Source organism: Chelmon rostratus, chromosome 20, assembly GCF_017976325.1.
Source record: "Chelmon rostratus isolate fCheRos1 chromosome 20, fCheRos1.pri, whole genome shotgun sequence".
NCBI lineage: Eukaryota > Metazoa > Chordata > Actinopteri > Chaetodontiformes > Chaetodontidae > Chelmon > Chelmon rostratus.
Genome location: NC_055677.1, coordinates 8,210,419 through 8,233,936, shown reverse-complemented (window position 1 = coordinate 8,233,936; position 23,518 = coordinate 8,210,419). Strand labels below are relative to the sequence as shown.

Genomic DNA, 23,518 nt, shown 5'->3' with positions numbered 1-23,518 from the left:
ATACTTTTCTCTATTAAACACTTTGTGGTTTAACTAGGCAGTGTGTCTCCATATTGACCTGGAGCTTAAGTGGATTTTAACAGTCACTCCAGTCAGCTCACAGAGAAACAAGATCGAAAGTTTGTGTGTTTCCACAACACGGGTGTAATTTAGCTGCAAGTGGCAATAAAAGCCATTCAATCCATACTGTCTCCTCTCGATTGGCCAATCTGTCAGGTTGCTAACGGAAACATGTGACACATCAGACTTGCTTTGGCTGTACACACAGGGATAAGACTGCATTATTCTACAGTTTTCTTATTGTCTTATCTAATCCCATGAAAAGAACAAAACCAATAACTCCTTATTCTCTTAATGCTTTCTGACTTCTGTACCCTGTTTTTGGGACTCAAGCCCAAGCTCAAGGCTGCTGAAGACATTAAAAATGGTTCATTAATGTACAACCCAGATTACAAATAAATTGGGATTCTGTGTAAAACAAAACTGAATGTGATAATTTGCTCATTCTTTTTGGCATATACCAAATTGAAGACAGACAATGACAATTTATGTTTTACCTCAGCTTCATTGTTTTTTGTAACCCAGTAAGTGTCCAAGGCAGATACAATGCATCTGCATAAGCCTACAGTCCATAAAAGGTGCCAACTACTTAGGTGTTGTCACAGTCCAGAGGACGTACGTTTGGCTCACAGCTCAGTGTTTATTAAAATGAGATGATTGTTGCAGTGGAGGACCTGGAAAAATAAAAGTGTAGAAATGATCGTAAATCAAGATAAAACCTTTAATTTCTCAGTGAGGACAGATAGATAAAACAGCTCAACTGCTCGAGCACACACTGACTTCACCATGAAATATAACGCAGTATATGCTGGTAGCCCAACAGAAACACCACCGTGTACTTGGTGATCAGTGGCAACACTGCAGCTTACACCGCAAGAAAAAGCAAACCCACAAGATGATTAAAGTGACCACTAGCCTTCAGGCCTACCACAGTGCATGCAAGGAGGGGCGTATATACACCGCGAGTCCTACCCACAGGTCTTCCCACTACCTACGCGAAAAAGACAAAACCAGGTATTAGCAGCATGACAGTCAGGCTTCAAATCAATATGAAACTTTGGACAATTTAGACAATCTGTGGTTAGACGTGCTGGCCAGACAGCATTGATAAATCAGTTCAGGCAAAACAACAGTCTGGCACTAAACCTGCAATAAGGGAAAGTTGGCAGAAATCAGTTAAACCACCTGGTAAAAATACCTCGGAGGGTATAATCCTCCTACATTACCACACAAGTTTATGTTAGCGTGCTCATTACGGGGCCCTGGCTAGGTAAAGAAGTAGGTAAAGAAGGCTGGCTCTATACTGTGGCTGAAACAGGCGAGAGGCGAAAGCTGAAACCTTTGCTAAAGGGTTAGATTATCATATTTTAGCAGTGATATGTCTCTGAGCTACAGAGCTGCATCAGTCTGGATCAATCAGGACACAGCTGCACCACAACAAGATAAACAAGAAGCCTAATTAGATTTCCAATAAAACAATACAACCAATCTTGAATCTCCCTTACCTGCACAAACAAGGCAATCCTACCACACATCTGCCAGGCCTCAGACAAAGAGGCACTAATTACCCACACTTGTCCTTTTAAAGATGTGGAGACCTCTCCAACCGTGCTTACTAGGGTGGTGCTCCAAACCTGCATGCCAGACCTAACATAAATATCTGCTTATTCTGAATTTGATGCCAGCAACATGTTTCAAATAAGTTGGGTCAGGAGCAACAAAAGACTGGGGACGTTGTGGAAAAAAACACCTGTTTGGATCATTCCAGGTAAACAGGTTGATTGGTAACAGGTGATAGTATCATGATTGGGTGTGAAAGGGGCATCCAGGAGAGGGTCAGTCGGTTGGAGTGAGGTTCATCACTTTGTGAACACTTGATTGCATAAAAGACATCACTTCATGAGCACGGGAGCACTTGTATTCTGTTTTTAAATACGTTTTACAGGGTTTTAATCTCTTTAATTTGTTAAAAAGGTTCAATCGTTTCTTAAAACAGCTGTAATTTTTAACAAACGTTACTCAGACCACATTAACTTAGTCCACTTGTTGGGTACTAATTTCGGCTGCGGATTAATACACATTTGATGCCAAAGTGCGCATTTACGGCTGTAGGATCCTGCATGTTGGTTCAACTCAAAACCCAGCGCAACAGCATGGCTCATAATGTCTTTTAATAGAATTTGGACACACACGGCACAGAGAAACATATCAGGCTTTGGTTAATAACTGTTCGGAGCATCAATCATTGTTAGTGTTGGCCTGTTCATGTATCGTTGACAGTCAGAACATATAGAATATGTGTTTTTTGTTTAGTTTTACGTGTTGCTTCATGCTTTTGTAGATCGAACTCCTTCACTTCTGTTGACTGTAGCCGATCTTGCAGCAAGGATGATAGTATTGCCACAGTGCGTACACAGATCAACCTTCCTTTATATCTTTCAAACTCAGCATTCCTTGAGAAAAATAACCTCTGTGCTAGTGTTGAAATTTAATAAAGGACATTACAAGTAACAATTTCTCCTGCCTCACCAACAACTCTGCACTACATCCTCATGTTCTTGAGTGAAAACCATTTCTCTTTAATATGATGTGATATGACTTCGTAAATGTCTCATTCATGCTCTTGACACGACATTAAAAACCGCCGGTGGGATGCTGGCTCATAACACATACATCTACTAAACCCCTTTGAAAGTCACATTTGTTGGTTCAAAGCTGTATTAGTCATGATTTAGTGTCTGCCTAGTACCATGGGAAAAAACGAAGAGGACTTACCGAGGAATACACATCGGTCTGTCTTTTAATATGTTCCACATGTGGCATGAGAGAAAGCCATTACCATAACTCAGGGAGAGCACACTTTAATTCTCAATAGCAGGTCTCAAGGCAGGGGAACTTATTACTACAATGTTACGCTAATGAAACTTTAATGACTCCCTTTAGATGGTATTCACTGTTTCTCAGCAGCAGCAGTCTGGCCAATAGTTAATTTCAGCTCATTTTACCTCCACTCTTCACTCTTGACTCTGACTATGATACTCAAAATTTGAAGTATATGTTTCTGACAATAATCACTGCTGCAGCTTTGAATCCACTTCGAGGCTCTTGGTGACGATATTAGAGTTGACGTTGTGACCAGAAATGGCACCACATGATAGTCTTTTGTCGATGCTGCTCTACTCCTCAGACAGAGAACGATTTGAGGGAGGTGTGGAACAAAACGGGGCATCAAGGGAACAACTGGAACCGAGCAGAGATCCCCCTGAGAAAGCTGAGGAACTTTGAGGTGATATTTGAGGGGATTCGCTCGATGGACGTGGGTGGAGGAGCTGCCCTGGACGACCTGGAGTTCATAGACTGCGCCCCAAGTATGTGATATGAACAGTACACACATTTTGTAAGCAGTCTAAGTGTCGTGGCGTCAGACCAGCGGTCTGACCAACCTCTTTCCTATCAAGGGCCATTTCAATTTTTGTAACATCCTTCGGGGGCCATACTAAATTATTGAGCTCGTAGATCACAGTAACCTCTAATCTGGAGCTGCTTCTCTTTGGCGAGGCGGCTGATGTCAGATGGTGGTGATGATGACGCTACTTCAGAGAGTATTTGCAAGAGTCAGTTCTGCTCACAGTTGTAGGTTGTCCCAAACAGAGATGCAAACTTCAGTGCATGTCTCCTCAGAATGGGACATACATGCAGTTTATAGACCTCGAGCAGAGGGAGGATGTTGTCTTGAGCTTTGAGCTCGTCATTGCTTTGTAGCTCAGTGATTTCATGTTGGAGATCGATTATTAAATTTGCTAAATGAATTGGTTCTTGCAGAATAGGAAAATGCTCAGTGTTTCCTCTTTCCAGTTGCCACAGCTTTAATTTCACTTGAAATGATTTCCCGCCTTAAAAGCAGAGAGCTGAGAAGCTGCTGGAGCTCCAGGTTCAGCTCTGAGAGGTTCTTGGTAATGTCCACCATGACGGCCAGATCACACAAACACTTCCACAACAGGTTTTCCCTTTATCTCCATGAATTCTTTGAGACAAACTGACACTTTTCAGCTTCTTAGCTATTAGCTCACTCACCACAAAACTGGCCTGCATAACTCTGTCTCTGTCTCTGTCACTGATTATTTATTTATATATTTTTTTTGCTGTTTAGAAATTGTTTTTTTTAATTTCTGAGTTGTGTTTTTGTATTTATGATATGTCTCATGGGCCGCATATAGCCCAGCTTAGACTGAACCAAAATAAAATAGAAAAAACAAGCTAGAAAGATAAAGTGAAATAAAACTGTGTTGAACATTTGCCAACCTAGACAGATGCTGTTTATGCCAATGAAACTGCAGTAAAAACCCTAAAAAAAACTAAAAAAACATCTAACGTGCTACAAATCTCCCTTACCTGATCTCAGTCGTACTCCTGGACTCTCGCAAACTCATTGTAAACAACTTTAAACTCTCTTCAAACCAAGATTTGGATGAGAGGATCCATACCACTTTCATATCAATAGGTTTACAGCTGGAACCAACAGGCAGTTAGCCTGAGAAACCAGGTTGCGTGGCTTTGTCTGAAATACCAGAAATCCACCTACCAGCACCTGTAAAGTGCACTAATTAACATGATATATTTCATATAGCTGCTCCCTCCTGTTGCAGTCTTTATGCTAAGCTAAGCCAACTGACCTGCTGGCTGTAGCTTTATACTTAGTGCACAGATATTAGACTTGTATTGATCTCATGTACTGGAGCTCTCAGCAAAAAAGCAAATAAGCGTGTGTTGACAGAAGGTCAGACTATTCCTTTAAGGGGGTATTATGGAAACTGATCAACATCCCACCATTCCAGCTAATGTAATGTGATAATGTGATTTATAAACAGCCATTCACCTTTGTAACTGAAGTACTTTGCAGCACTTTCATCTATGTTTGAGGTGTTAGGGGGTGGGCAGAGAAGATGGGAAATGTCTTGAAAGTTAATTGTTCCTGAATGGAGCACTGGAGTGGAAAGTTTCGAGGTTTTTTTTTTTTCTTTTTTTTTTGAGCCAAAATCTCACCGCCTGGCAAAGTAATCACAGCGTCTCCAGTATTCAGTAAACTTCTGCACATGAAGGCCACTCTGTGCAGAGCGGCTGTACAAATCTAACTTCCTGCTTCTTTAATTCGAAAGTAACTTTTTGGCTAAACTTTGATAGTTTGAATGAAATATTTCATTATTATTAGCATTTACTCATTTAGTCAGCTAGCTGTTCACTTTTCTCTGAAAGTCATCAGATCTTTAAACTGGTCTTTCCAGATTACTGAACTCGTAAATTGACTCTGTCTTCGTGAATACAAAAATGTACATTAATGATTAATTTAATCCTTTCAAATTCAAGGTTTCTTACTTGTTGCTTATTCAGGGGAACCACCTGAAAAAGTAATCATAGCAGTAAGCATGGCCTAGAAAATGAATCTGAATTTTAAAATAATTCTGGAATAAATTACATTAAACTTCTCTCTCGCTATCCTCTGTGGCTTTATCAAATATACTTCCAGTAATCTTCACAAGCAAGTTATAAATATGCTGTGAAATTATGATCTTTGATGATTATGATCTTTTTAACTGATAGTTTGGGATATGAAATTGATTCTGCCACCGGCACACTCAGAATATGAACAGAGAAAGAAAGAAAGACTACTGTGTCTTAGAGGGAGAGAGTTTGATTTTCTGTGCGCTGGCTGTTTATGACAGACGCTGTTTGATGTTTATGTCCGAGACAGATGTTCCACATTAAACAGGACCTGGCACAAAGCTGGACACCATGTGGGATGTTTCCTTTCCCTCTCCAACACATAAACATAAACACATTTAGAGAACACAGAGACATAAATACTGACCTACAGGCAAGCCAGACGTACATCAAAACGTCCATGTGAGGACTGGCTGTCTGTCCAAAAGTAAATGACACTTGGGCACAACTTCCCTCAGTTTTAAACGCCAGAGAAAATTGATTTTCAGCTTGTTCTATGATGGCATTAACCCGGCTGAACTCCTGAGATGACGCTCAACTCTTTGCTCATTTCAGACGTTTAATGTCTCTTGACTTTGAAGTTTAACAACACACACACGTCCCACATGCAGAGCGCGGTTTTATGTGCTGTCTCTGCCTCACCTGATCTCTTTTCCTTCCTCCCTGTTCCGTCTCAAACGAGGCAGAGCTGGAGGAAAGAGGCTTCCACTCGCCTGACAGGCCCTTGTCTGCTTTTGTTTACTGTCTTCTCCGCCGCTCGCGTCCTTTGGTGCAGAGAACAGGAAGGCTGGGTTTTAATAAGACACAGTTGTTCATCGTAGCTTTTTCCTTGATGCTGGATTTGATGGGTCTGAATGGAAAAGGGGAGATGGTTTCCTGTCTGCTGGGTCAGTCCTAAAAAAAGATGTCTGATAATTGTTTCTCCCTCTGATCTTTCTGTGTGCTTGTGTGTGTTTCAGATGCTGTGGAACCAGTCAGTTGTCCTGCCGTCACAGACTTTGTGTGTCGCAGTGGCCACTGCATTGAGTCCCACCTGGTGTGCGACAACAAGGCCGACTGCGCCGATGAATCAGATGAGATGGACTGCGGTGAGTAGAAACGAGAAATGACTTTCTTTGGAACTGAAAATGAATCCATCTTATTGTGCAGCAGAAAAACAACTTTCAACGCGGACTCCTCACTCCTCTCCTCCAACCACACCCCCCCTCTCTTGCAGACCACATCATTGGCTTGCCAGGCGCCTGTAGTTTCAACATGGATGAAAACCAGTGGGAGCAGACCTGCCAGCTCTCTCAGGACACCGATGATGACTTTGATTGGAGGATCGATCATTGCAGCGAGACACCAGGAGCTGGACCTTACACTGACCACAGTCCTGGTCAGTACCCACTCCGCTGCCAACCCCATCTCTATACAAATTACATTTATATACAACAAGTGCGCCAAATTAAACAACGTCCCATCCAGAGCGACTATATAAGCATTTTCTGATGTGACACCACTATCAGCAGGGCGACATTATTTGTCTGCGCCTCCCAAAGCTGTAACAAATCACTGCTGAAAAATAAATGCGTTCTATGATCTCATGCCACCATGGTTACGGTTCGGTTAAGTTTAGGCACAAACAACACTGGGTAATGTCAGGGGAAACATCTCGGTCATGGTTAAGAGAAACAATATTGACTGTTGGTAGGAAATGGGAAACAAACTGCGGTCTCCCCTGGAAAAGCCCCGCGTTTTGTTGACCCGTCCGTTCACCCCCACCTCCTCCATACGCAGACTTTACAGCTCTATAATAACGCCGCCAACATTCTCCTCTGTGCCCAGCGGAGTCATATGTCAGCGAGGACTTTGTCACTTAAATGTTAACATGTGTTGTTTTTGCGATTTGCTGGGACGACTGATGCTGTTGTTTTCTATGTGAGGACACTTTTATATACCACAAATTTACAACAGGAGACGCTTGTTGAGAGATACATTATATCACCTGTTCGTTTTTTTATCAGCATTTATTTAATGTATCTGGCAAGTGGCAAAATCTGATACTGAACGTATCTGCAAAACATTCACTGACATTGTATTTAGTTTATTTTTATCCATTCAGAGCAACAAACGCATGATTAACATTACTAAGATTGTGTTCAGGTGCTCACAGCACTTGGTTTAGTTTGAGGAAAGGTCATCTATAAATATTGAAAAGGTAAAAAAGACATTGAGATGTTAATTTATCAACATTTAACGATGATCTTTTCCTGACTTCTGTTACTGTCTCTCTAACTGCAGATAGATAAACTACCGTACATGAATATATCTTCAGGTTTTAGTTCCAAGAGACAGCTTTAGAAATCATTCTGATACACAAGTTAGCGAGTTCTTCAAACCTTTGACACACTTCATTAAGGGTTCTGTTTGTGCTCAAAACTCAGTGCATGTGTTTGCTTCCTGCCTTGTTTTTTTAGTAAAAGATTAATAATGCTGTCAAAAAAAAAACTTTTGCAAAATTATGTACAAACAGCTCCTGCGTCCTCCTGACATCCTCCACGTTTTTTTTACAGTCAGCTCAGTGCAACGCCTTTGTAATTACAACTTGACAGCTGGAGAACCGGAGCTTCCGACAGGAATGTGAAGGCAGGGTTAATAATACATCCTGATCAATGTCAGCCTGAGTCAAACTAAGCTTAACAGCATTGGACTTGTTGTTTATCTTGCGTACAGCGATGCCGCTTTATCAAAACATGATTTTTGCTACCGATTAATGAGCAATTTATCCCGGAGCATGAATCACCTCATTGGTGCTGAGGTTACGCTTACACTCACTACACAAGGCAGTGCAAACCCTCATTTCCATGTGACTTTGCCTGTAATTTGTATTCTGTATTGTACTATTTTACACATTGGCTGCCAGCATTTTGTTGATGCTGCTTTCTTTGCCTGCCCTTGAAAAAGTGACTCTTCGTATGGAGTGGACGACTTTGATAAACAAACAATAACAGCACCAAAATGATGAGAATGAAATTGCAGTTTTGTGTCGTTAAAGTTCATTTGAGGGGAGACTGTGGCAGAGTGAAGTTTGCTTTACTTCATAGAGAGAAAATGAAGCAATTGTAAAAAAAAAAAAAAAATGCAAAGCCAAGTCCAGGAGCAGCCTGAATCCATTACCAGCAGTTAAAGTTACAGCTAAAACAACTATCTGATTAATCAATTAGTCAGTTGGCGTTTGAGGATTTGTTTGTCTTCTTGACCAAGCTGTGACTGTGATGCACATTTTTACTATTTTCTAACTTTGTTTGGACTAAACGAGTCATCAGAGTATTGTCAAAACAATCATCAGGTCAATCAGTTATGTGAATAATCACTAGTTGCAGCCTGAGTTAGCCTGTTTTGAGATATCATCGTACATACTGATCATGATCCTGTAAGGTGATCATTATTTTTGAGTCAGATTTTCAGCCAATTCTACATTGTACTGGGACATGTATCATGTTTTCACTGGTTGCACTGATGTTGTAGAGGTGATGTTCACCTGGAGGAAGGTGTGCATGAGTCCTCATGTCATCAAATGGATTTTGTAGGGTAACCATACACTTGAGTACAAAGCTGTGTTTTTTTTTATTGCTAACAGCGCACTCAGTGAACTGTCCTAGTCTACCATGTAGCTCTAATTCTTCCCTTTATTAGCTGTTGGTGAGTTTACACCCACTTCTGATTGGTCAGTTGAGTTTATTGATCTGAGAGATGAATAGATAAATAGAATGAACCTATGACCTCACTCCAGAGCAGATCAATAAGCCATCTGTACCACACACACGCAAGAGTGCTGAACAAGGACAAGAGGTCCACGTGACATCACCTAGTTGCATTATTAGATGTGAACATCTGGATGATGGAGCCACATGTGTACGCAGACGGTGGCTTCATCCAGATTGAATGCAGAGACTCTGTTTTGGTTTTTTGAGTCAGGAGAAGCGATGCGAGTGGGAGCAGGGTTTGCTGTACGCTGTGGATTGTGATGGCCTTAAATCCTCTTTTCCTCATGTGGAAAACTCCCACTTTGTTCTGGCCTCACACAGACGCTGTCTCATCTTTGAACCAAGCCAAGCTTAAGAAGCTCTCTGCAGCTTTAGGCTGCAGGCTACAACATTTCACAACAGCAAAAAAACTTTCTTTTGTCCAAATATCATGTGTATATTAGTTAAGAAAATTATTCCTTGTCTGCAATAAAGCTGAAATCGAATGGTTGAGAAGGGTTTAGCTGTGGATATTCTTTCACTGCACAAGTTTTGTCATTTATCACACTGAAGTATAACCCATGCCTCACATGAATGTACTACAAATGTGTTCTGTGCTGTATTTCCAAAGGTGGTGGAGGGAACTTCCTGTACATACACTCAGCCACGCAGAGGGAGGGAGACATTGCCAGGGTGACGACCAGGAGTACATTCCCAGCCAGTATTGGCGTGTGTCACCTGCGCTTCTGGTTCTACATGCACGGCTCTGACAGGATGGGAACGTTGAAGGTAATTTAATCTGAGCCACATCTCCATAAATAATTCTTCTTAGTCTTTTTGTGTTAGTTTGTGTCATGTGCTTACCTTCCAAACATGTTTTTCTTTTTAATTATTATTGGAATGTGCTTTCAGATGATCCATCAGAGTCAACCTGAAGGCTTAATTTGGTTTTGTCAGAAATGTATTTCCTGTTTTACTGAGCCTCTCACTGCATTACACTCTGCTTACTGTCAATCACCCACACACCCACAGGAAGAAATGAAAGTCACCCTCTCAGGAAATAATCCATCAAAGCACGTCACCTCACAAACTTGATTGTCAGATCCATCTTTTCATGTCTTTTTTAGGTGTCTTTGTTAGCTGGGTTGATTTCAGGATGACAAACAATAAGCAAATGTTAGGAAAGCAAACTAATTGTGTGTGACGTGCACTGAAAAAATACATCTACACATCAATGTTTACAAATGAGCTACAATTTGAAATAGCACCTGTCTTCTACTAATAAATCTCTTGTTAAAGAAAATTACAATACTTTGAAAATGATTAATTTCTTCAATCAGACTCTGTTAAATACTGTTCACTTAATCAATAAATGTATGATCAGACTGACGTTAGATGCTGGAATATTGTTGTTGCATTGAATGTTATTGGACATGTAGGCATAATGAGCCTCAGCCTACACCCTGTTGGCTGGAGAAAGATCTTTGTTGGGTTTTGTTTTTTATGCACTTTTGTTTTGTTGTCTTTCGTTTTGCCAAATGGTTTGTTCACTTGCACATGAAAATCTATTTTTATTTTATCGACTATCTCAATGTCATTTAATGTTACCTAAAATTTCCATGTTTGCTTTGCACCTCGTCAGGTCTACACTGTTGGACCCAGTGGCACCAGTCTGCTGATGTGGGCAGCCACTGGAAACCATGGTAACCAGTGGACATACGCGAATGTCATACTGTCCAACCCGGCACCTTTCAGAGTGAGCTTCCAGGCAGAGGTGGGTGGAGACATGTGGACAGACATCGCCTTGGATGACATCTCATACACCGCAGAGTGTATGGTTGGAGGTAAGTCCAATGTTTTGTCTACTGTCTCTTTTAACTTTTCCATTTGGTTTCTTGTGTTTTCCTCCTTTCCTGTCCTTTGAGCACTGCTGCCCATTTTTCATGCTATTTCCTCCAATTTTCACCTTCTCCCATTTCCTCTTTTTCCACATTTTCTGTCCACCAACATCCATGCTCCCCTGCTCCGTTTCCATTTAAATTGTGTGGACCCTCAGGGAGAGTGTAGTGAGTTAATGGGGCCTGTTGCCCTTTAGGTCCATATAAATTCATTGTGGACCCTGGGTCAGCGCCGAGGGACAGCACAGAGGGCAATGGGGTAGGGGAAGCAATTACATTTATATTGTATTGTTTCCTCACCCAGCCCGACATTCTCCTTTCACCCCTGAGTCACTTCTTCGGCTGACTTCCTGAAGAAGCACTCCTTGTGATCGATCTCAGACAGACCTTTGCATGCCTCTATGTTTTTTCACCATGTGTCTTAAAAAAATCCACTGAGATTTCTCACTGAAGGATGCCGACTGCGTGTGAGCTAAAATCGATAAAAGTGGATTTAAGGTGTTGCATGCTCGCTGCATGCATGTGTAATTACATGCATGTATCTTCCCTGTGATATGTCACCTCAGGACCAGTAACTCCGCCGCCTCAAACCTGTGCTGGGGACCAGTTCCAGTGCACCCACTCCTTTCAGTGTATCCCAGAGAGCTGGAGATGTGACGGAGAGCCGGATTGTGCTGACCGGTCCGACGAAGAGTTTTGTCCCGATTACATACCTGGTACTGTTCCTCCTCAGGATAGCTGTCCTGTTGGACATTACCAGTGTTTGAATGCTACCTGCCTCCCCTCCATACTGCGCTGTGACGGCGTTGCAGACTGCCCTGATGGAGAGGATGAGTACAGCTGCCGTAAGTGTGTGTGTGTTTGTGTCTTTGTCAAGTAGGATTTTTGACTGAAAGCAATATTCATGTAGCACTGAGTAAAGAACAAACACTTTACAGGTGTTTGCTTGCAAGAATATGATCCATGCAGATATATCAACAGTGTAGAAAAGCTACAAAGATCTTTGTCAGCTACTTGTAACTTGAATGCAGGTGGTGCAAACTAAGTGTTGATTTAAATAAAAAAAAAAAAACATGCTTTTTCATAGCAGTGCTATGTAGCCATGACAATACCTTCAAGCTTAATTCATATGTCATGTCATGTTTGCGATGACAAATGTGTGGACACTTCCCTGTATGGAGACACCCAAGGTAGTATAAGGTGTAGTATGATGGAGGTGAAGACTTCCATGATATTATAGACAAAGCCTGGACAAATAAAACCAAAACTATGTACGTGGCTATTGTAGATGAGGAAGAAAATATATTTTTTTTAACATGGTTTTCCAAACCGTTAAGCCAGTTGTATTACTGGTCTGTTTCCTTGCATTATATTATTATATTATATATTTGACTCTTGAATAGAACCATGTGGCACTATTAGTTGTATTATTATTTTTAAGGTCTGCTTTGTTGTAATTGATCATCAGGTTTTGTCCATGTCCTCCTTTTTTTAATTCTCTCCCCCCGCCACTGAATTTACGTCTTTAATTAAGGCCCAGCTTTTTACAGCTGCGACTACTGTGAGTTAAACTGTTTAAATGTTCTCCTACAAAAATCTGATAAACTAAAACAAAAGAAAAAGATTTTTCCGTGTAGGAACCAGTTTTCCTGCTCTGAACTATTTAAATATTGGTGCAAGAACTGGGAAATTGTGCCAGCTCTTGCATCAATGAGAACTTGAGTTCTCATATCCCATTTGCCGTTTGCTCATAGTGACCTGTGAATAAACCTCTCAAACACCATGTTCACCTCTTTTCATATTTCTGCAATTTCTCCGTCTCTGCCTGTCCTTTTTGTCCGCCAGCTCTGATGCAGTGTGAGCTGGGAGAACTGGTGTGTGAAGGTTCGTCCGGGTGTATCCCTCTTCAGAAGCGCTGTGACCACTCTGCTGACTGTCTGCCTTTTCACTCCGATGAGTCCGGCTGCCATGGTAACATGCTTTTACTTACCTTTTCATCTGAAGCTTTTCGCCATTAACCATAGTCCATTTTCTGATTCCCTGACCTTGAAGCTCAGACATGTCACAGGAAGCACACTGGTTTTAGAGGAATACTGATTCTCACATTCAGCATAGCTTGATGTCGATTAGAGCTTTTCACTTTTGATCATATAGATTTGGTAGTTTCCACTTTCATTAGTGATTGTATGTATTGATTCTATTATTTTCAATGCTTTGATGTCAGTTATTGTCACATTATGTTATACATAGCTCTCCATCTCTGTGCAAAAGGCCTTCAAGCTGGGTGGCAAGCTCTCTTTCCTCCATCTGTTTGTTTTGAAAAAGCAAGAGTTTTTAAATGCATAGAATTTGCTATTTATATACATATATCATACTCTCATGAGCCACCAGTCAGTTTTGACGCAAGTGTTGCCAAACTTCATTCATGCTCATTTCCGGCTTTAGCAGTGACTCCCAGGACATTTTCAAGTCTGGCTGTTTAGTCTTCAAAGCACACCTCAGCGGTTACAGCGAGCTGCCAAAATCCATTAAAACCTCTGCTTTCCTGCATATTCAGGAATAAGACCAAACCTCACATTTAGCCTGCATGCACTGCCAAGCCAGTCACTTTATCAAGGCTGAACAGGACTTCTCGGTTTCATAATGGCATTTCAAACATGATGATTATTTAACAGGCAACCCTGATAAAACCTCACACAACCTATGGAGAGGAGAATATTTGTCTACAGATGTACAGGATGGGGGAAAAAAAAGAGGTACTGAAGTGGCAGGCGCTCTCTGCAGAGGTTAATGGATGACATTCAACAGTGCACCGTTTCCTCCAGCAACATAATTCACTGATTTCATGTTCTGTTGCCAGAGCAATAACATGCTTCGGTGTGCGTCTGTTTCTTGTCAGGAGGAGAGAGAAAGAAGAGCTTTGGAGGGTTTGTTTTTTTCTGTATTTTTTTTAGATGTTCAGCCCTGATGGTCAGTGTCCTTTGTGTGATTTTGCAGAGTGTCCTCCGCTGTACTGTCTGGATCGTGGCTCATGCCTCGTGGAGAGACACGGGCCAGTCTGCATGTAAGCTGAACTTCACCCTCACACCGCTAAACACACGCTGCTAAGCACACGGCTACACACTCTGCCACACTTATAAACATGCACAAACCAAAGATAAGCATCATGTCTGCTCTTTGCACTCACCCTACCATCCTTTATCTCTCTTTGTGAGACTTGAAACATGGAAATCCCATTAGCCTTGTTTCTTTCCTTGGAAAAGACACGCTTCGTGAAGCACGTGGGAATCTGCTTATCCACGACAGCTTAACCAGGGGGGCTCTGCCTTCATTTATCCACCAGCACAGTGTTTCCTGGGAATCTCTCGCAGATTCTCCTGGTCAATATTTAAACACGGCCCCGCTACCAATGGTCTTAGTTGGCCGACCACAAAAAAACCCTCACGCGTCAGATAAACCCGCAGAGAGGCCGTCGTGTTGGCACAAGCAAAACACATTCCAGACGGACACACCGGGATGGCTCTGTTGGAGATTTTTTTTAGGAAGCTCATGAATCTAGTTGTCTGCATCAGCGGCTTGGAATGTCTGCAATGAGATATTTCATTATAAAAAGTAAGAATGCAATAATGAGACTTCTGCTAACATCATTATGCTCCAGTGAATCCTCAATGAGAGATTCACATTTCCTCATCCTCAGTCAAAAGGTTGCTTTTTCCACAGACTGGATGTGAATTGTGCAGCAGGCAAGACACTTGTTGACTGACGTCACATAACTAAGAGCACAATGTGTCCAGAGTCAAAGCAATTCTACTGATAACTGAAGACTATATTTATAATCTATCAATATTTATCTGCTTCCTATCTTGGCATTTATTCATCATAAGGCCATCAGTTCTGTCTGTGTAGACAGCTTCCGTATCGCCAATCAAATCGCTTCATATTGAACCATATTTGCATAAAACTGTGACATCAATTTTATGCTAATATGGTAGCAGCCTGCTTCACAACGCCAGTGCCACAGACTTTGAACAGCAACCCATATGAGCTTTCCACCTCATCTTATTGAACTTAAGGTGTGGGGAAAAGTACACTGCTAACATCAGCTAGATAGCTGACTTGCTGCACAGCTGTCACCTTGCGAGGCAACTGGATTTGTGAGATCACACAAGATCACGCCAGATCACGAGATACGTGAATCCATTTTACCAGGATTCAGATTATGCACTTGTAGCTGAAGCACAATCATTCGGACGAGTCAGCATCCTATGAGGAACTACTGGCAGTTACAGGCATGGTTTTGATGTGGCAACAGTGCGACTGTTCATTCAAAATCAACAATGCTCCTCAAGAGGTCAGCATACATGGTGATAGACAGATGGGTCAGCCAATCAGCTGGGAAGTATTTCTTCTGCCCCTTTCCAAACAGTTTCCATGGAAGACTTCCCAGATGGTTCTCTGTAACAAACCATTTGGCTCTTTTAAACAACATGTAAATGTACCTGCAAAAGTCACATTGGTCCATCTAGATGCTGGTTTGGTTCTTACTCTTCAATACCTCTAACGTCTGATTCTGGTTGCCCCGCCGCCTGTACCGGAGCTCAGCCTGCAAGCTGCTGTCAATCAGACACAGACACGCTCCCCTCAACTCTCACAGAAAAAGGAGCATTTAAGACTTTTCTTCCTTTTGATACTGAAAAGCTACTGATAAAAAAGAATAAAGCACGCTGTTGTGTTGGGCTACTAAGAGGATAATTAAATGTGCTTTGAGTTGGGCTTTAAAAATTGTTTTTCTGCAGTGTGAAGACATCTCACTGCTGTTTGTGGCAGAAATGCTGCCTCTCCCTCGCTCTCATTCTCTCTTTGGGCTTCCTTGTCTTTGATTCCCCTTTTTATTCATCCCCTATCCAACATTCCCCAATGCAGCGTCGCCACCACTGCCTCCTCTCATTATGTAACAGGACTTTACCACCGTCGTTCCCTGCACAGTGCGGTATGGAGCTCCGGTAGCGGTTCCTGTATTGATAACAGCCGTGCTGTAGCAGAACCCGACACCAGCGTCGGAGGGCACCTCTGGCTCGGTATTTGCATCACGTTCCTCCACTCTGCTGAGCAGGACCCACCAGGGAACCAGGCCAGGGACCGCCCACTGCCACGGCCAGACCGTCACACAATATATATCTCGACCCCCTCTGAATCATAATGACAGTCTGGCTTTGCTGTGTGTTTCGCATTAGAAGGTCAATGTTGCTCAGAAATCAAGCTGATACTGAACAGATGTTGACTTGGAGTAGAGTCTGCGTTTGGTAGAATATGCAGCTCACCACACAGCGCCAAACTGTAATTACTCTGTTTCCATCCTGGATGTCCAGCAGATAAATCTTGCACCATTTATCAAGATAGTGATGTGTTTTTTCTTTGTTTTTCAAGTGGTGTGAGAAAATATGTGTGTATGTGTACAGGGGTAATAGAGACAATGATTTATATTCTTTATGTATTTTAGTATTTTCTTTGGTTTCACTTTCATCATTTTGGTCAGATTTAAAAGGATAAGGCCAGTTTCATTCTTTACTTTTCTTTTTATCGACAAACCCCATGAAAAGAACAAAACCAATAACGCATTAGCACAGTGGCTCCCAACCAGGGCACCCAGGTGCAGTTGCCAGAGGGTACGTGGAAAGACTGCGCAGTAGCTCAGCTTATTTGAAAAAATAAAACTAGAGTTTATTTGAAAAATATTTTACCACATATTTATGTTTAAGAGGATTACAAACTGGCGTGAGGCTGATCTTTAATATATTTACTGTCTAACTAATAAACTGTCTGATACTTTAGGTATGCTGCACAGCACTCGTCCCAGCATCGGTGTCATGACTCTGTGCTGTTTTTTGGTATCTGATCATAGGTGTCATCCGGGATGGACCGGCAACCGTTGCCATGTGAAGGAGAAACCGTCTCCCTCCACCTCGTCACCCAGACCAGAGGACCAGCAGATGGGTAATAAAGAAGAGCGCCTCCCTGCTCTTCTCCATTAAACTGTCTCACCTGAATTTATCTACTGTAACTACCTCTTTAACGTCTCTGCAGTTCATTAAAGGTAGTTCTCTGTGCGAGGATTCAGTGTACGTCCCTCTTGTTTAGACGCCGTGTATGTTGGTATCGCCATTGGATTGCTTCTGCTCGTAGCTGGAGTTGCTGTCTGTGTCCTGGCTTTATGCAAGAAAAAATGCTGCTCTATGTGAGTTCTGGCTACAACACTGACACTCTGGCTTCTTTTCCTTTTGCTTGTGATGATGTTGTTGATGATGAAAAGTGGATTTTTTAATTAATTTTTTTGTCGGTTCCACAGAAGGCCCGACGCGATGGACTACGGGGTGATGGATAACCCCGCCTTCGACTGGAGAGCAGAGGTCAGCGCACTGAAATTTCCAATCAATCATCAGCAAATTCTGTTTGGAGAACATTAGGTTTCTCAGCTACACAAATCTCATTTTTCTACCATTCACCTCACATTTATTCAATAAGAGCATCTCATGTCAGAGGAGGTCAGAAGGTGATTGCAGAGCCTTTCTGCTCGATTACCTTTCTGAGTTAGCGTTATTGATTTTGTGGTTTGCCTGGACATTTGTTTTTGTTCCTATGTTTGTTATATTATCACACTACAACTATAAAATGTGATCACATGCAGCACCACGAGCTACAGCGCCCAAAATAACCAGTTTAATCAACAGTCTTACAAAAATGCAACTTCATAAGAAGCTTTAGTTATTTCAAGGCTTTTAGACTGAATATGTGCTCAGATCCTTTAAGTAAGAGTATCAGTGCAACAATGTAAAAGTCCTCCATTCAAATCCTACAAAAAACACAATATTTTCTGTGCAGCAGTATTAATATACTTTTGTAGCTGATACATTATTATATGCATGACATTATGTATATTGTTAATGCTGATCAATCAGCTACAACAGTGAAATCACTGTTGTAGCTGATTGAGGTGGGGCTACTTCATCTACTATATATACAGTTAACTAGTCCTGCGATTAACTATCAAGGGCTCAGGCGCCCTTTAAAAGACGACCAATGATGAGAGGAAAGATTAAAAAACACTAAACCTATTAGTTTTTTAGACTTTTCTCAAATCTTTCCTTTTTTGTGAAATTTCGTAATGTTTCATTGTGTTTGGTGTCAAACAGTGCAAACCATTTGAGAAGTTTAGAGGAGAAATCTAAAAGAGCTCCTACAACGAGACACGCTTTTTTGAAAGGGGTCACAGGTCAGAAAAGGCTGTCTGGTTTAAAATGTTGTGTTTTATAATCTCATCACGTGTTTTGTTTATGTTAAATCTTAAACTGAACTGTAACCAATGACTTCAGCTGTTCAATACATGCAGTGGAGTAAAACATTTCTGTATGAGATGTAGCAGAGGAGAATATAACGAAGCATATAACAGGAATACTAAAGTACCTCAAAATTATACTAAGTAAAGTACTTGAGTAGATGCATATAGTTAATGTCCACAGTGGACCATCACTGTGTCCAGCCTCTGTTTGCTTTGTGTCTGCTGTTATTCCTGCTATCACTGAAAAAGATCCCAGCACTAGAGATGATACTGTCACAGTCATTCCACTTGGATAATGGCTCTCGAGTGTGTGTGTGTGTGTGTGTGTGCGTGTTTCTAAAAATGCCAGAACGAGTGAGCTGGATGTCCGAGCACAGACACACACACGTTTTTATCTGCGCGGGTGTGCAAAGAGTGTCATCCAGTAATGAAAGTGAGAGCGATGTTGAGAGTTCGCTGTCATGACTCTGACGATGGAGGTTATCATGGATTTAATGGTGCTGTGCTGAGTGTGTGTGAGCGTCTGACAAAGTGTAGGCTCATGCTACTGTTCATGTTGTCTCATGTTATGAGAGAGTGTTAGAAATAATCTGTATGCTTCACTTATTCCAACAAGTGTGATAGTCCCACAGCAGACTTCTTTCCCATGATATGATTCACACGCACAACATATAGAAAGTATTTCAGTGTATTCTGTATCTGCGTTGGTATGTCTGTACCTGTTAACTTTCATGTGGCTGTCTGTGAGGACACAGCTATAAATAGAGAGGTGTAGGTGTGAACTGGTATCTCCACAGCCCAGGCAGATCCGCCTCAACCCTCGTTTAACCGAGCAGCGGAAACAGTGTGATTATTCCACCTCTGGAAGATGAAATGTTTTATGGAGGTTAGAGGTGTAATTATGGACGCATAACAGGTCAATTTGATTTTAATTGCGTCTGCATTTCATGCACCCTCGCACATTAAGCCTCTTCTAATTTTAAGCCAGTGTACGTGATTTTCTTTCCCTCAGCTCCCGTCCCTGCATGACAGGCCAGGCGGCTGTCCCAGAGTTAACCCCAGGACGGGAGATGTCCAGGGGCTTTCCATCAGTGTCTACCCCTGGAAGAGGGAGGTGGAGGTAAGGTATCTCTGCTCAGCCTTTGGGGCTTTACTATAATTACTTGTGCAGAAGTCATTGGCGTGATGTAAGTCTCTTTCTGTGTTTTCGTCCACAGCAGAGCTCGACCTGGAAAGATGCCAAGCTGTCCTTCGCTAACCCATTGTACAATTACCCCCCTGATGCTAATAGCGCTGACTGCAAAAGCTCTGAAGCATAAAAACAATGGACTTTAGGTATTGACACTGCAGTAGATCTGGGTCAAACAGTGTGTGCACATCCTTGATGAGTTTGTCTTGACCTGCTGAGGTGCCACGTAGGGGGGAGAGAGTGGAAAGAGTGGGAAAAATTCAGGATATTTTACAAGACAGTATTTCAGTGTCAATTGTGACACATTACTTTTGCTCTTGTGACAGACAACTAAATTGTTCATTAATCAAATGAATGATGAGATACTCCCCACCCATCTGGTACTCAGTGTGAAAATGTAAGCTAAGAGGGCTGCAAGACTATTGAGCTTGAGAAAAAAAACGTGTCCATGTACTGTAAATACCAATAAATTTACTTTACTAAAAATGCTTAGAGGTGATGGACAGTGATGGAGATTCTTCTGTGGGATCTCTGCTCTATGAAACTATGAAACTATACTCAACAACTGCACACACTCATGTTTTAGAGGGTAAAACCACTGCAAATATGAAGCCACAACCAGAAGTCAGTTAGTGTGTAGCTTAGCATTAAGAGTGGAGTCACACAGCTAGCCTGGCTTACTTCAAATGTGACAAAATCCTCCTACTACTAGTACCCCAAAAACTTTGTTTCATCTGTACAAAGACTTTGGTGTAAAAACTACAAGTTGTAGTTTTACGGGGTGTTAGGCGACGCACTATTTCTTGAGAGGGAGCAGTGATTTCCTGAAGGTGATTCCAGGCTTTATGCTAAGCTAAGACAACCAGCTGCGGGATGTAGCTTCATATTTAACAGACACAGATGAGAGTGGTATCAAGCTTCACATCTAACTCTCGTTAAGAGACAGACAGGCTTTATTTCCCAACATGTCAAACCACTCCTCTAAGTAGTTATTGGGCAGTCAGTGAAACTAAACATTTTAAACTAAAACCTTTAAAAAAAGGCTGCATGTCAAAATCCAACCGTACATGCATAAAAATGGGCATTAGAACAAATTCTAGCAAATTTTGTCCATTTTGTACACTAAATACAACAGTTTAGTGCTCTCATACTCCAACTTGCAGAAATGCTTGTGCCTTGTGCATGGTGATTGAAGGTTTTCTTTAATGCTGGTAAAAGCAGAAAACATTCAGTTTGTTGAACTGAAAGGCTCCCCTGAACATACAGAGCCTCAAAGTGGAGTCCTGACTTTATTAGTGGTCCTTTCTAATCCCCACGAGTGCAAATAATATAGTTTGCCCCTGTTTTATTTGCAAATTAAAATCCATTACAAGTCAGCGCCCTGCAGCTGCTTTGGGTGCGGTGTGAACTTCCTCTCAAACCCTCCCTGCATCAACCAGCGCCGAGCAGATGGGACCATAAACAGCACAGTTAAACCAGTCTGTTATGAATTTCACAGTCATGGCTCTCCTCAACTGTGAATCATCACACATGCCAGCATAAATAGCATTCTCATATTTGACACTCAACACGGTGATTTACAAGATGAGGCCATGTTCTGTATGGTTGGATATGCTGGAGATTCATGTCGGCACCTTTCCTCCCAGGCTCAACAATCGCTGACAGTGTTTCAGATTAAAATTCCCTTCAGTGAAAGGATTTGATCAACAAGTTGGGAAATACGCTGGAGTTACTTGACAAGGCTTATACCACTCATTTATCTGTTCATTTGATATGAATCTATGGCTAGGTTTAGCCTACAGACAAGAGTCTTAGCGATCATCTCCTGTAACTCTTGGCAGAAACCGAAATGCATTTCCCAGAATATCTAAATATTCCTTTAAAATCACGTTCAATCAGGCAGTACAATTACAGTATATCCAATCGTCTGCTGCTGCTTGCAGTGCAGTAATTTCAGGCTGAAACTCACTGGAAAAAGGAAGAAAGAAAAGCTCACACTGATGCTTTCTCAATACAGTACTTGGATTACATGTACTGGAGTTGGATGAAACCAATAAAAAGTTAATGCGATTAGCATATTTTCACCTTCTCATGAGCCCAACGATGTCCATCACTGAATCTTTCTCTCACCTGTTTATGTGTCCCCTCGTGGCTGGATTGATTCTTCTTGCCTTCATATTTCAGTATTTATAGAAATGTAGTAACCCAGAATTCATTTATTCACAGAAGACATTTTGACATGGGAGTAAAAGCGTATGTGTAAATAATAAAGTGATGAGTGATAATGATGGCTGGATTCCATTTAGCCACCTCACACTTCGAATGAACAGAGCCATTATTAATATTAAATATGTTCAACATTATTTCTACTCAATAAAAATAGCTCAACAGTTATAGGGAAGAACAAAAACATTATTAGTTTTTTTTACGTTTTTTTTCTTTGGCTTTGGCTTTATTCTATTGGTGCTTCTGGCTTTTAGAGTTAGAGCAATGATGAACTGATGTGGTCTCCATCCCATTTATAATAAATGTCAGGTAAATCTCTTGGCTTGTGTGAGTGCTCTGAGAGCCTGCACTTAGTCAAAAACACATCAAAACACGCTCCCATTCCTTCATATTGGTTCAAGTTATGAATCTTTAATTTTTAGACTGGGCTTGAGCACAATCTCCAGTGTCATTACTGTTTAGTCTTGTTCTCCATCACTGCAGAGTCTTTGCTGAGTCTGTAGGTGGATTCTGGGTCAGAGATTTATCAGAGGGACACAGGATCAATTTCAGCCTTTGAGCTGCTCCACTGTTTTATTGTTTGTGCCCTTGCCTTATACTGGCTCACTGCCTTTTCCTCTGGCATACTATTCTGTCCTGCAAAGCCAAAAAGCAATTCAATATTTGGTCAGAAGTGAGTTTAGACTGGAATCTGACTTTCTGGCGTCTGTTTTACCGTATAAAAAGTATTATGCCGTAGAAATGTATGATTTCCATGAAAACAGCATGTAAAATTGTCACAGAGTGACAGACAACATTAAAGCAGGAGCGGTGGCTCTGTTGACAGATAGCCATGACTAGCCTTAGCATGCCTAAGCTGAAACCAAATTTATTCGATGATTTTTCCAGTTGTAACTGAAAAATGGAAATTTTCATAAACCAACAGGTCGTTTAGTTTATCAGACATTATGTGGCAGTTGCTTGCTGTAATTCAGTCATGTTGGAGAAAAGAAAACAGCTAATCTCTGCCAGCTCAGGCTCTGACATGCGAGTATGCAAGTTTTGTAGATTTTACCATTTTACATTGTAGATGTATGTTATTGGTTTCAATATAATGTAAATATTAATGGTCGACAGACAAACAGCAAAACTGAGATACGAATAATCCCTCTTGATTGATTAAAAGGGTGAAAGAACATATTTTGATTGGAGATACTGTGTTTTCCCCTGGAGATTATCCCAAAGCAGAGGTTCAGTGGCAGTTATCCACATTCTTATTCACCCTTAACAGGTATAAAATGAAGGCATTACAACTGTAATACAGTATTTGATGCTGTATTTGTTAAGCGCCTGAAAACCAATTTTATCAATTTTACTGCTTTCTGCTCTCTGCCATTGTAAATCAGTATTGAAAAAACATAAATTCTAACAATTTTTTATCACCAGCTTATTTGTCATCTCAAGAAATCATGTAAATTCTGAATGATTATGCAGAAATTGTACAAATCTGTGATAGAAACTTATTTGTATCACAGGAAATAGGAAGACATTCTGGTCTGTCTTCCCTTTTTTTGTTCTTTTATTAATTTTATCGTTGTTAGCA

At 41.3% G+C, this 23,518-nt stretch overlaps 1 protein-coding gene across 1 annotated transcript in view; it reads left to right on the top strand.

Moving 5' to 3' along the window:
* Nucleotides 1-19,840, top strand: part of malrd1 (MAM and LDL receptor class A domain containing 1) — a 56,173-nt gene extending 36,333 nt beyond the window's left edge. The window contains exons 21-33 of the mRNA XM_041961836.1: nucleotides 3,248-3,428; nucleotides 6,519-6,647; nucleotides 6,776-6,937; nucleotides 9,919-10,076; nucleotides 10,930-11,131; nucleotides 11,752-12,030; nucleotides 13,031-13,156; nucleotides 14,183-14,249; nucleotides 17,088-17,179; nucleotides 17,324-17,420; nucleotides 17,532-17,592; nucleotides 19,534-19,641; nucleotides 19,739-19,840. Of these exons, the coding sequence (XP_041817770.1) occupies nucleotides 3,248-3,428; nucleotides 6,519-6,647; nucleotides 6,776-6,937; nucleotides 9,919-10,076; nucleotides 10,930-11,131; nucleotides 11,752-12,030; nucleotides 13,031-13,156; nucleotides 14,183-14,249; nucleotides 17,088-17,179; nucleotides 17,324-17,420; nucleotides 17,532-17,592; nucleotides 19,534-19,641; nucleotides 19,739-19,840 (1,764 nt within the window). The remainder of the gene's footprint in view (nucleotides 1-3,247; nucleotides 3,429-6,518; nucleotides 6,648-6,775; nucleotides 6,938-9,918; nucleotides 10,077-10,929; nucleotides 11,132-11,751; nucleotides 12,031-13,030; nucleotides 13,157-14,182; nucleotides 14,250-17,087; nucleotides 17,180-17,323; nucleotides 17,421-17,531; nucleotides 17,593-19,533; nucleotides 19,642-19,738) is intronic.
* The last annotated feature ends 3,678 nt before the right edge of the window (nucleotides 19,841-23,518 follow it).